We start from the raw sequence: 13822 nt of genomic DNA, 5'->3' as shown, positions 1-13822 counted from the left end.
ATATTAAGAGTTGTTATTGGCACGAAGATGACTGGCGAGCATATGTGGGGTAATGTTACAACTACGTCATGTGTTTTTTAGACATAACATTCGTAATATAATACGATACAAATAAAAGAGAAACTGCATTTTCTGGGGATAACGAATCTCAGGCTTATGGGACTCACTACTCACCAGTCAACACCACCAGACACCAGTTAGTCTTAGTCGTCTCACAGTGATTCGAAAGAGCGTATCAATACATACTGCTTAGAAAAATAATATTACAATCATCTTGGATTTTTATTGTGTCAATCAAATCTCTTATTAATTATTATTTAAGTCACTTGATTAAATTGATTTTTAACAAAATATATATTTGACAAATAATTGTCAGTATAATTTTTAAAATTTGAGTTTTTTTAAATTTATTAAATATAAAAAAAAAAAAAAATGACTACAACACAAATGAATACAACAAAAAAAATAGCGTAAGTGTTTTTTAATAAAATAATAAATAATCAAATGACTTTATCTTTAATTTTTAATAATTAATATAATAGATCTCGTGATGTGAATTACCATTTGCTTGTCCAAGCAAGTTCTACAGAATTTACTGAGGTAATATATGATTTTTTATAATTTCAAACTTGATAAAATTAATTATTATAATAATATTATTATTATTGTTTCAGAAGGGAATTAGAAATATTTTTGAAAAATATGGCAAAATAAAAAACTTTATACCAATTTCATATGGAAAGAAAGCTCAATTAACTTATGAAAATTTTTCTGAGGCAGTTGCAGCTCTTCAAGGTGTCCATGATAAACCACCATTAAAATTACAAGTTGATTATTATAAAAAAGACGATGATTTTATATCACGTTATGAATATACTCATTGTCGAATAACTGCAGTTGATCCAATTAAACGTATGTATCGTGTACGACGAGTCAAGGACGAAAAAGATTATAAAAAATTTCAAGAAAAGCTACAAGAAGCATCAAATAAATGCTCAGAAACAATTGATGTTGATAAACTTGTTGTTGGTAATGTTTATTCCATCATGTATTGTGGAGTTTGGAAAAGAGGTAAAATATCATCAATTAATCCAATTAGAATTGATTTGATGGATGATGGAGAAACATTAAAGTCAACAGTACAAATAACTAGCTATAAAAAAATTGGTAAATTAGAAGATCGTCGATTTTCAGGATGTCTTAAGATGAAAGACAGTCCAGATAATGAAAATAAAGATTTACGTACTGGAAGTTATGTTGAAGTAAGAATGATTGGAAAGCATGAAAATATGAATTATGTTGTTAGAAAAAGTGATGAAATAATGGACAATAATATAAATAATAAAAGTACTAGTTCAATAGAAAATATCAAAACTAGTACTCAAAAAGATAATGTTGAAAGTAAGTCAAATAAATCAACAGATATTTTACCAAGTGATATATGTATTTTCGATTCATTTGAACCTGAAAGTTCAATTGAAATTTCAATAAGTGGCCAAATAGACTCAACAACAGCAACTGCAGCAGTATTTTTATATACTGTCAAAGAACCATTTCAATTATTGGATAAATTAAATGAACATTGTAATCAACTTGTGCAGAGTTATAATAATTATAAACCAAGTATTAATGAATATATTTGTTTTAAACAAAGTGGTCATATAAATTGGTACAGAGGAATTGTTTTATCAGCAGGAGAATCAATAAAAGTTGCCTCACTTGATCAAGGTATTGAAACAACAGCTCATAAAATTATACCAGTTCCAGATATGTTTAAAAACATTCCAGCACTAGCAGTACAAATAAAAACTCATGATAAATTTCCATATTCAATTGGTAATTCAGCTAACTTGATCATTTGTGATATTGATAAAGAATTAAAAACAGTTTTTGCTAGATTTAAAAATTTTAAAATTAATTCAGAAGTAAAAATAACTCAGTGGACACCTTGGATAAATAATGAAAAATCTATTGAAGATGTTGTTATAGTGCATGAAAAATTACCAACAGCTATAATTAATTCTTTAAATGCACCAAGAGATGAAAACGTTAATTCAACTATTGTAGAAAAAGAAAATATTGTCATTCCAGTAATTGAAAAATGTAGTTCAACTGTTAATGAAAATCCTGCTCCAAAAATTGATAAAAAAATTATAATTAAAGATTTTGATTTAAAAAATAACAGTCAGGTTGTTGTGCAATCGTATCTTGGCCCTTCAGTTATTTGTATAGCAGGCATGGGAAATGATGATGTTAAACTTAAGCAAACTTTTGACCAAGAAATATGTGATACTGTTAAGACGAGTGAATTAATTGATAATCCAAATGTTGGTGATTATGTATTAGCTCGTTACAATGGTAATAATTATTATCGTGCAAAAGTACTTTCAATTTGTGATAAAAAAATAGTTGCCGATTTCATTGATTTTGGTGTAATTGAAATAATTAAACCTGGTAATATAAAAAAAATGTCTGAGTCATTGATGAAATATCCTTCATTGATGAAACAAGTTACATTAAAAAATGTCGATAATAATCCACCAACAAAAGAAGCTGCTAATTATATTAAAACACTTTTTGCCACAGAGGAAATATTAATTTGCAGTTTTGATGATAATTTGCCAGACAAAGTTGAGCTTAAAACTCTTGACAATAAATCAGTTAATGATGAAATTAATAAATTATTGAAAAAGTTTGATGACGAAAAAATTATTCCTATTATACCAAAACCAAAACCTCAATTAAGACTAAATAATATAAAACGTGAAGAACTAAATGGTATTGCTGCAAGAAAAAATACTAATAAAATTGAATCATCAAAAATAATAGAAGAAACATCACAATCTGAATTAGCTGGGACAAAATCAACAGAAGAATTATCATTAAAAAGAAAATTAACAACAGAAACATCATCAAATACAATATCATCAACAGAAAAAAAAGCAAAATTAACAACAGAAACATCATCAGATACAATATCATCAACAGAAACAACAGAAAAAAAAATAAAATTAACAGAATCATCAAAAAAACCTGAATCAATTGATAACGAACAAAGATCTTCAAGAAAATCATCAAAAGAGAAATCACCAGAATCAAAAATATCGTCATCATCATCAACAGCAACAACAACAACAACAACAACATCAAGTTTAAAAAAAAGAGATATTCCTCCAACAAAACCATACAGATCATATCCAAGATGTACAGAAATTTATTGTTCTCATTGCAAGAATTTTACTCATTATACAGAAGATTGTCGTGTTTTGAAGAGAAAAAGGAATCATCTTCCTCGAAGATTAGAAAATAATTACGACTCATCAAGATATGATGATTATCGTTTTGCTGATTCACGAAATCACGTATCAATTCGAAGATCAAATTTTGATAATCCAAGACATGGTCGAGTTGGACACTACTTTGATGAGTAGTAGACTATTCACTTAGATTAACATTTTTTTTAACAAATAATTTAATAGAATTTATCGAGTAAGTTATTTTTTTTTTTATTTTTTTAGAGCTTATTATTGTTGTGAGTACATAAACAAAAAAATTTAGTGTATTTATATGTTAGAAGATTCTTTTTTAATTCCAACGATTGACCTTGCATAGACATGTTGTCATTGCTTCAATTAAAAATTCAATTTACACAAGAGGATATTAATCACTAGAATAAAAAATTTAAGCGGGCCAAGTTGTAAAAAAATTGTTGAACGAATATTTTATAATATTTTTCACATGCCTGGATCCTAAATTACAACATACAATAGTTAAAGTTATCAAATAAATTTTATAGCTTTTTTAAGAACATGAAATTGACCCTTGATATTAACTCCAATTGGATCTCGAGGAATAAAAAAAAAATAAAAATAAAATAAGAATTATCAGGAAACGTTTTTTTATAAAATAAACAAAAGTAAGACGAGAAAATATTCAACTGATTAGTAATCAAATTAAATATAATTAAGACAATAAAAAAGACATTATTGAATATAAAATTAACAGATACATTAGCAAAAAAAAAAATTGAAAGACTTCATTTACCAAATGAAGCTGAAATAACAGCAATGATACAATTGGTTAAAGAAAATCAGCTTCTTGAAGTATGTGTCTTTTTGTTAAATAAATTTAATTTTTAATGACAAAAAAATAAATTATATACCATAGAATGGTGTGATACTTATCAACTTTAACTTTTTGTTAAAAAAAAAAAAAAAACTATAAAATGAGTTAAAAAAAATAAATAAAATAAATTAATTATTTTTTATTTTAATAATTATATTTTATATATACTCATTATTATTTTTTTTTTTTTGGAAGTCTAAATTACTTGTAGAAATATTTATTTAAAATATTTTTTTTCATTTAAATATTTGTTGGTCTAACTTGAGAAAATTCTTGTAACAGAATACAATAGAAATAAAATAAAGATAAGATTGAGAGTTAAAATATTACATGGAATTACAAGTATCGTCTATGCGGGTGAAACTGGTTTGTTCTTTCCTTTTTTCTACAAGGGTCACTTTGAGTGAGATAAAAGCACGTAAAAAAAGTCGTAAACTAATAAATTTTTTTTCAAATAGTAAGATGGTGATTTTTTTATACGCTTGGGTCCGGATGTCAATATGAATTTATTTTTTATGATTTTTCCAAGAAGAAATCGACAAGGGGGCTGCCTTTTTTTTTTTTTTCATTGGTGTTTAGGTAATAAAAATTTGAAAGGCCTAAAGTTGAAAGGGCATTTAGAAGCTCTACATATAAACTAAAAATTTTGTTATTTTAAAGCAGTCTTGCTTGGGCCCTGGACCACAGTCTATCTAAAAATTATTACAAGTCTACTTATACTAGTTAACAAACAATAATTTTTCTCATTTCGAATAGTTGATTATATATAATAAATTAAAAGTTGATATTGGCATGAAGAAGAATGGTGGCTAGCATATTATGCGGGGTAATGTTACAACTACGCCACGTGTTTTTGAGACACAACATCCTTAATATAATACGACACGACTAAATAAAAAGAGACATTGCATTTTCTGGGAATAACGAACCTTTGGCTTATGCAGGCTTACACAGGCTTATGGGACTTACTCAGTACTCACCAGTTAGTCGTTTACTTGTTTTAGTCGTCTCTGGTCGTCTTACAGTGATTTGCAATACATACTGCTTAGAAAAATAATATTACAACCATCTTGGATTTTTATTGTGTCAAACAAATCTCTTATTATTTATTAATTTTAATATAAATAATATTTTTAACAATACGTCACTTGAGGAAATTTATTTACAACGAAATATATATATTTGATAAATAATTATCAGTATAATTTTTAAAATTTGAGGTTTGTTTTTTATTTACGAATTAAAAAAAAAAAAAAATGACTCCAACACAAATAAATACAACAAACAAAACAACGTGAGTGTTTTTTAATAAATTAATAAATAATCAAATGACTTTAAAAAATATTAATTTTTAATTTTTAATAATTAATATTATAGATCTCGTAATATGAATTACCATTTGCTTGTCCAAGCAAATTCTGCAGAATTCACTGAGGTATAATATAATATTTTTTATAATTTTAAACTTTATTTTTAGACTTGATATTATTATTATTATTATTTCAGGATGAAATAAGAGAAATTTTTGAAAAATATGGCAAAATAAGGAGGCTTAAATCAATTTCAAAAGGAAAACAAGCTCATATAATTTATGGAAATTTTTTTGAGGCAGTTGCAGCTCTTCAAGGTGTCCATGATAAACCACCATTAAAATTACAAGTTGAATATTATAAAAAAGACGATGATTTTATATCACGTTATGAATATACTCATTGTCGAATAACTTCAGTTGATCCAATTAAACGTTTCTATCGTGTACGACGAGTCAAGGACGAAAAAAATTATAAAAAATTTCAAGAAAAGCTTCAAGAAGCATCAAATAAATGCTCAGAAACAATTGATGTTGATAAACTTGTTGTTGGTAATGTTTATTCAATTATGTATGGTGAAGTTTGGAAAAGAGGTAAAATATTATCAATTAATCCAATTGAAATTGATTTGATTGATGATGGGATAACATTAAAGCCACCAGTACAAATAACTAGCTATAAAAAACTTGGTAAATTAGCAGAAAATGATTCCTTTGCAGGATGTCTTAAGATAAAAGTCAGTCCAGATAATGAAAATAAAGATTTACATACTGGAAGTTATGTTGAAATACGAATGATTGGTCAGCATGAAAATATGGATTATGTTGTTAGAAAATGTGATGAAACAATGGACAATAACATAAATAATAAAAGTACTAGTTCAATAGAAAATATCAAAACTAGTACTCAAAAAGATAATGTTGAAAGTAAGTCAAATAAATCAACAGATATTTTACCAAGTGATATTTGTATTTTCGATTCATTTGAACCTGAAAGTTCAATTGAAATTTCAATAAGTGGCCAAATAGACTCAACAACAGCAACAGCAGTATTGTTATATACTGTCAAAAAATCATTTCAATTATTGGATAAATTAAATGAACATTGTAATCAACTTGTGCAGAGTTATAATAATTATAAACCAAGTATTAATGAATATATTTGTTTTAAACAATGTGGTCATATAAATTGGTATAGAGGAATTGTTTTATCAGCAGGAGAAATAATAAAAGTTGCCTCACTTGATCAAGGTATTGAAACAACAGCTTATAAAATTATACCAGTTCCAGATATGTTTAAAAACATTCCAGCACTTGCAGTACAAATAAAAACTCATGATAAATTTCCATATTCAATTGGTGATTCAGCCAACTTGACAATTTGTGATATTGATAAAGAATCAAAAACAAGTTTGGCTAAATTTACAAATTTAAAAATTAATTCAGAAGTACAAATAACCCAGTGGAAACCTTGGATAAATAATGGAAAATCTATTGAAGATGTTGTTGTAGTGCTTGAAAAATTACCAACAGCTAGAATTAAGCCTTTAAATGCACCAACAGATGAAAACGTTAATCCAACTATTGTAGAAAAAGAAAATATTGTCATTCCAGTAATTGAAAAACGTAGTTCAACTGTTATTGAAAATCTTGCTCCAAAAATTGATAAAAAAATTATAATTAAAGATTTTGATATTAAAAATGGAAGCCGAGTTGTTGTGCAATCATATCTTGGTACTTCAGTTGTTTGTATAGCAAGCATAGAAAATGATAATGTTAAACAAAAGGAAGATTTAAATAGAATAATATATGAAACTGCTGAGATGAGTGATTCAATTGATCATCCAAATGTTGGTGATTATGTATTGGCTTGTTATAATGGTAAACATTATCATTATCGTGCAAAAGTACTTTCAATTTATGATGAAAAAATAGTTGTTGATTTAATTGATTATGGTTTAATTGAAATAATTGAGCCTGGTAATATAAAAAAAATGCCTGAATCATTGATGAAATATCCTTCATTGATGAAACAAGTTACATTAAAAAATGTTGATAATAATCCACCAACAAAAGAAGCTGCTAATTATATTAAAACACTTTTTGCCACAGAGCAAATATTATATTGCAGTTTTGATGATAATCTGCCAGACAAAGTTGAGCTTAAAACTCTTGATAATAAATCAGTTAATGATGAAATTAATAAATTATTGAAAAAATGTGATAAAGAAAAATTTATTCCTGTTATACCAAAACCAAAACCTCAATTGAGATTAAATAATATAAAACGTGAAGAATTAAATAGTATTGCTGCAAGAACAAATACTAATAAAATTGATTCATCAAAAACAATAGAAGAAACAGAAGAATTATCATTAAAAAGAAATTTAACAACAGAAACATCACCAGATACAATATCATCAACAGAAAAAAGAATAAAATTAACAGAATTATCAAAAAAACCTGAATCAATTGATAACACACATAGACCTTCAAGAAAATCATTAAAAGAGAAATCACCAGAAACAAAAATATCGTCTTCATCAACAACAACAATTTCAAAAAAAAGAAATATTTCTCCAATAATACCACACAAAGTATATCCAAGATGTACAGAAATTTATTGTTCTCATTGCAAGAATTATACTCATTATACAAAAGATTGTCGTGCTTTGAAGCGAAAAATGAATCGTCAACGTCAGCCTCGAAGATTAGAAAATAATTACGAGTCATCAGGATATGATGAATTTCCTTATGCTGATAATGATTTACGAAATCAAGTATTAAGTCGAAGATCAAATTTTAATAATTCAAGCTATGATCGAGTTGGATACTACTTTGATGAGTATTAGACTGTTCATTTAGATTATTTTTTTTTTAAATAAATAAATAGACAGAATTTATCGAGTTAGTTATTTTTTTAAATTTTTTAAAGCTTATTGTTGTAAATACATAAACAATAAATTTAGTGTATTTACATGTTAGAAGATTATTTTTTAATTCCAACGATTGACCTTGTATAGACATGTTGTCATTGCCTCAATTAAAAAATCAATTTACACAAGAGGATATTAATCACTAGGATAAAAAATTCAAGTGGACCAACTGATAAAAAAATATTGTTGAACGAATATGTTATAATATTTTTCACATGCCCGGATCTTAAATTACAACATACAATAGTTAGATTTATCAACTAAATTTTATAGCTTTTTCAAGAACATGAAATTGACCCTTGATATTAACCCCAATTGGATCTCGAATAATAAAAAAAGAATTATCAGGAAACATTTTTTTTTTTTATAAAATAAACAAAATTAAGACGAGATATTATTCAACTGACCAGCTGAATTTAACAACCTTTTAGTAATCGAATTAAATATAATTAGAACAATACAAAACTCAGGAGTTAAATCAAAAAAATCAACAAGACATTATCAATATAAAATTAACAGAAAAAACAAAACTACTATTAAAAAGAAAATTATCAACAGAATTAATAGGCAATCGACAATATCATTATTAGGAAAATAAAAAAAAAGCTCAAGCAATTAGTTGATCAAAAAAAAAAAAATTAAATGATAGGACAAGACAAATCAAAATGATCATTATTAATTTTAAATCAACAATTAATCCACTAATATAATAAAAAAAAAAAAAAACAATTAATCCAACTAATGATATACTCAAGGCTGAATATATTGACATAGTTGATTAATATTAAATCATTATTTGTTTACATTTACCACTGATGGCAATGAACATGTATAAACATTTTAAATATATCAATATAAATAAATATCAATTAATGTGTTTGTAAATAGACATATTATTTAATATAAAATTCATGCAGGGTAATAAAAAAAGCAAAATTACCTAAAGAAAATATTACAGATGATTATGGACTTTTAAACAAAATCATCAATGCAATTATATAGGAAAATTATTAATTAAATAAAATCCTACCTTGTATGGGGATGTTCATCTTCCCACGCTGGTCATCAAAATTGCTCAGGATACTGCAATCCATGAAGACCAGAGGATCCATGTAGTTCATGTGATGATTTAATCTCATCATCAACAGGTTCAATGATTACACACAAGCACTACACACATTACACAAAACACTTTTCACACTTTTCACCACTACTTGTTAGTGTAACAAAAAAAAAAAATAGCACTTGTTAACTCATATAGTTTATAAAGCACTCAATGGAGTTTTTGTTTATAATAAGTTTATTTATTTAAAACTTATTATTGATATCATTATGATTTGCAAGTGTTTTATCAATTTTAAAACAAGGTCTCGACTCTCGAGTTGTCGGCTGAGTTGATAATATACACATTGTTGCTATAGCGGCAAGCTCTTTGATGTATACAAGCTCTTGGATAGAAAGAGGAGGCAAGCACTTTGATAGAGGCAGTATATTCTGATGCCCTCTGATGCTCTCAGTAACTCTCAACTCTCTCAAGACCAACATGTTGTTATTTATAAGCATCACTAGCACTTTACCAGAGACAATTTCAATAAACATAATTGGCAAATGTTGAACAATAACAACAACAACAACTGGTACATGAGAGAGAACATAATAGAGAGTCAATAATACCAGCACCACGTGATGTTGTTGATTGTTCTTCCAGTAAAAAATAGATACAATCATATGAGATGACAAGTCATGAATACTACCAAGATGAATGATACAGTAAAGTTAACAGCATGATAATAAATGACACCAGCAGCCTGTGATTTTTAAGTAAAAGAAAGATTAAGTTTTATGATAAAATCTTGGTAGACAATTTATGAGATGGTGGATTTCATTGAAACCTACCACTTTTTAAATTCAATTGTACGTGCAACATGTAAATAATTAAGTGATGGTTTTTCATGATCAGGGATCATCATTATTGAAGCATAATTATATCATGTAGTGGGTCTTGATGATGTTTTTTTCAATTTTCATGTTATATTTTATAGCATTCAAGGAGTCGTATTTGTTGTAAATAAAGTAGTTACTTTCTCTTCATCTTTTTTTTTCATTATGTAAATTTAATATATTGGCCAGGATAAATTTAATGCAACTGTAACAATGAATTATCAAATTATTGTTGAATAAATACTTTTATTTATAAACAATGAAATAAAATCACTCACTGTACTCAATAATGATTTTGGCTCCAATGACAAATCAATTTAGTCATTTGTTCAGTCCTACTTTGGATAATGTTATTTAGTTAATAACATTAACACATGAGATATTTTAGCCACACTTCTTGTAATATATCTGTGAACAATAAAAATATTAAATAAAAATAATGTCATTAATATTTCTGAAATTGTAGTAATTATTGAAAACAAAAAAAAGTAAATAAAAATGGCATTATTAAATAAATAAACAAATGATAATTAAACACTGACAATGAAAACCGACAAAGATAAATAATAATTATAAATAAAAAAACTATTATTATACAACAAGGATACTACAACAATACTATAAATAATAAATATTTATAATTATTTATAAATAAATTGACAATCTCTTTGTCTTTGTAAAAAATGACAACTATCCTTTTTTCTTTGTCACACATTATGATAAAAATTACGTAATTATCTTTTTTTATGCACAAAAAAAAATCAATTAATGTTTATTTTCAATTTTTGTAATAAAATATTTGTATGCTTCATTTATCATTGTAACAAAATTTTAACATTACATTTATAATTTTACTATTTTAATATTATTGTTTGTCTCGACGAAAACAAAGTTAATATATACGTGGAATATATCATGCGTGCGCCATTTGACATTAAACAATATCAATGGGAAACAGTAATTTTGAAATGAGCCAGCGATAAACTGATTTATTATAAATTAACACATTTATTGCTTATTTGCTGGGAGTCGTCGCGTTCAACTGAAAATATTTTTTATGAAAGTCAGGAAAGCGACCGCAGCGCCACAGAACGGTGAAAAAATCAACTTGCTCAATGAGATTTACCGACCGGTAATAGTTTATATTTCTGTCGTGTGGCAGCGCTGCAGTCGTTTTCTAAAATTCTTAAGACTTTCTCATAAAAAAAAATATTTTCAGTTGAAAAAAAAAAAATATTACGTCATGACGTGCTCCGATTTTACAGTGATTATTTAACAATAAATAGCAACAATTAATTGTTAATTTATAATAAATCAGTTCATTAACTCGTCGGCTACAATTTGAGTACATAATTATTGCTGGATGTCACGTATTTTAGCCAAAAATTGATATTGTTTAAAGTGCCCAAAAGCGGCCGGGTCACCAAAAGACGCCATGGAATTTTATAACAACAAAATGACCGCAGGTAAATATTTTTTATTATTATCAGCTTTGTTTTTGTCAGACAAACAATAATACGTATAAACAATAGTGAAATTATAAATAATTAATTAATTATTGAGCAAAAATAAATTTGAGGTTAGGTTTCTTTGTCGTTGCAAGTCAAGTGACATTTTTTTGCAGTAAATAATTGTTAAACATACAATATTATTATACAAAATTGAAAATAAACATTATTTAAACATATTTGTTGAAAAAAATTACAGATTTGCCTGGATATTTCAAAAGTTGTCAAGCCTTGACAGGTGCCAGGACATTTACAACAAATAATGACTGCAGGTAAATAAATTTTATTGTTATTAGCTTTGTTTTTGTCAGACAACAAATAATACGTATAAACAATAGTAAAATTATATATATTTAATCAATTATCGTGCATGAAAAAATTCGAGATGAGGTTTCTTTGTCATTGCATATTAATTTACAAATTTGACAATAAATAAATATTAAACATGCAGTATTGATTGATAAAAATAAAATACAAGCTATACCAACACAAATTAACATATTTATTATTGTTTAATGTTACAGATGTAAAAAAAAAAAAAGGAAAGAATGTTATGACATGAAATGGCATGACAAGTGACAAAAGTCTTGGCTTCTCATCAAAAAAAGAGAGGTATTAAATTACTTTTTATTTATAATAATTAAACTTTTTTCTTTAATTAACTTTTCGTTAAATTCTTATTGTTAATTACAGATATTCATGGTTATTTCAAAGTTGAACAATTCTGGACATGATTTGTCATTGAAGTCAACATCATTTTGGAGTGTAGTAAGTTATTTTATTATATTTTTCACAAATAAAAGTATTTATCTGATAATAATTTAATAATTTATCATTACAGTTGCATTAAATTTATTCAAGGGCAAAAATATATAATGGTTCAACAGGCCAATACAAATATGCAATATTAAATTTACTTAATGAACAATAGCACCAAGCAAATGATTATAGTGTTAAAAGTGTCATGAAATGCATCGTTAATTTTACTTTGTGTTAGCAAGTATGTTTTAAAAATTCATCAAATTGTTTATAAACTATTTGACAATTTAACAACCATCAAAAATCATCCAGTATACTTGAACCAGCAACAAACATCAATACCATCTACATGATATGCTTATGTTTCAACAATGATGAGTCCCAGATAATGAAAACACTTGAACCAGCAACAAAATTGAACAAAATCTTTATGCTTCAATAATGATAAATCCCTGATTATGAAAAATCATTACTTAATTATTTACATGTTACAATTTTAAAAATGGTAGGTTTCAATGAAATCCACCACTTCATAAATTGTCTAATGAGATTTTATCTTAAAACTTAATCTTTCTTTTACTTTAAAAATCACAGGCTGTTGGTGTCATTCATTGTCATGCTGTTAACTCTAATGTATTCATGAATCTATCAACTCTTTATGACTTGTAATCTCATATGATTGTATCTATTTTTTACTGGAAGAACAATCAACAACATCACGTGGTGCTGGTATTATGTATTGGCTTTCTATTATGATCTCTCTCATGTACCAGTTGTTGTTATTGTTCAACAATTGTCAATGTTTATTGAAATTGTCTTTGGTAAAGTGCTAGTGATTCTTATAAATAATAACATGTTGGATTGAGAGAGTTGAGATCTACTGAGGGCCTCAGAGAGCATCAGAATATACTGCCTCTATCAAAGTGCTTGCCTCCTCTCTCTATCCAAGAGCTTGTATACATCAAAGAGCTTGCCGCTATAGCAACAATGTGTATATTATCAACTCGACCAACCAGCAACTCGAGATCTTGTTTTGAAATTGATAAACTACTTGCAAATCATAATAACAATATAATGACAATACAATTTATTATAATTTTTAAATAATAATTAAATCAAGTAGTTTATCATAAAGTGAATAATTATTAAAAGAATATCATGTTGAAATAATTTCTAATTTAATTTAGTTAATATAAAAACAAAGACTCCATCAAGTATTTTATAAACAATACAAAATAATATTG

General features: G+C 26.3%; 3 protein-coding genes and 1 long non-coding RNA gene across 6 annotated transcripts in view; 3 read left to right on the top strand and 1 right to left on the bottom strand.

The window, feature by feature from the left end:
- The window catches only part of LOC122854153 (fibrillin-2-like), a 222327-nt gene that overhangs the window by 19164 nt on the left and 189341 nt on the right, over positions 1–13822 (bottom strand). For all 3 annotated transcript variants that reach the window (XR_006373942.1, XM_044154591.1, XM_044154590.1), the window contains exons 2-3: positions 10590–10719; positions 9401–10516 (exon numbers count right to left, since the gene is read on the bottom strand). The gene's annotated coding sequence lies outside the window, so the exon portion shown is untranslated. The remainder of the gene's footprint in view (positions 1–9400; positions 10517–10589; positions 10720–13822) is intronic.
- On the top strand, positions 433–3722 carry LOC122853674. The gene is made up of 3 exons (XM_044154089.1): positions 433–470; positions 543–600; positions 675–3722. Exons 1-3 carry the CDS (start codon positions 433–435, stop codon positions 3429–3431), a joined length of 2853 nt encoding a protein of 950 aa, XP_044010024.1. The 3' UTR covers positions 3432–3722.
- Positions 5513–8346, top strand: LOC122853673. Its single transcript, XM_044154088.1, has 2 exons — positions 5513–5560; positions 5632–8346. The coding sequence occupies exons 1-2, from the start codon at positions 5513–5515 to the stop codon at positions 8284–8286; spliced, it is 2703 nt and encodes a 900-aa protein (XP_044010023.1). The 3' UTR covers positions 8287–8346.
- LOC122854169 lies at positions 12363–13025 on the top strand. The gene is made up of 3 exons (XR_006373943.1): positions 12363–12431; positions 12513–12587; positions 12661–13025. It is a non-coding gene; the product is annotated as an uncharacterized LOC122854169 (long non-coding RNA).

Source organism: Aphidius gifuensis, linkage group LG4 (genome assembly GCF_014905175.1).
Source record: "Aphidius gifuensis isolate YNYX2018 linkage group LG4, ASM1490517v1, whole genome shotgun sequence".
Classification (NCBI taxonomy): Eukaryota; Metazoa; Arthropoda; class Insecta; order Hymenoptera; family Braconidae; genus Aphidius; species Aphidius gifuensis.
The sequence above is the reverse complement of the archived record's forward strand: the minus strand, read 5'-3'. Positions and strand labels throughout refer to the sequence as shown.

Coding starts and splice junctions, on each gene's coding strand:
- LOC122853674 (XM_044154089.1), top strand. CDS start 433: ATGACTACAACACAAATGAATACAACAAAAAAAATAGC. Junction 471..542: donor AATACAACAAAAAAAATAGC/GTAAGTGTTTTT, acceptor TTAATATAATAG/ATCTCGTGATGTGAATTACC. Junction 601..674: donor GTTCTACAGAATTTACTGAG/GTAATATATGAT, acceptor TTATTGTTTCAG/AAGGGAATTAGAAATATTTT.
- LOC122853673 (XM_044154088.1), top strand. CDS start 5,513: ATGAATTACCATTTGCTTGTCCAAGCAAATTCTGCAGAATTCACTGAG. Junction 5,561..5,631: donor ATTCTGCAGAATTCACTGAG/GTATAATATAAT, acceptor TTATTATTTCAG/GATGAAATAAGAGAAATTTT.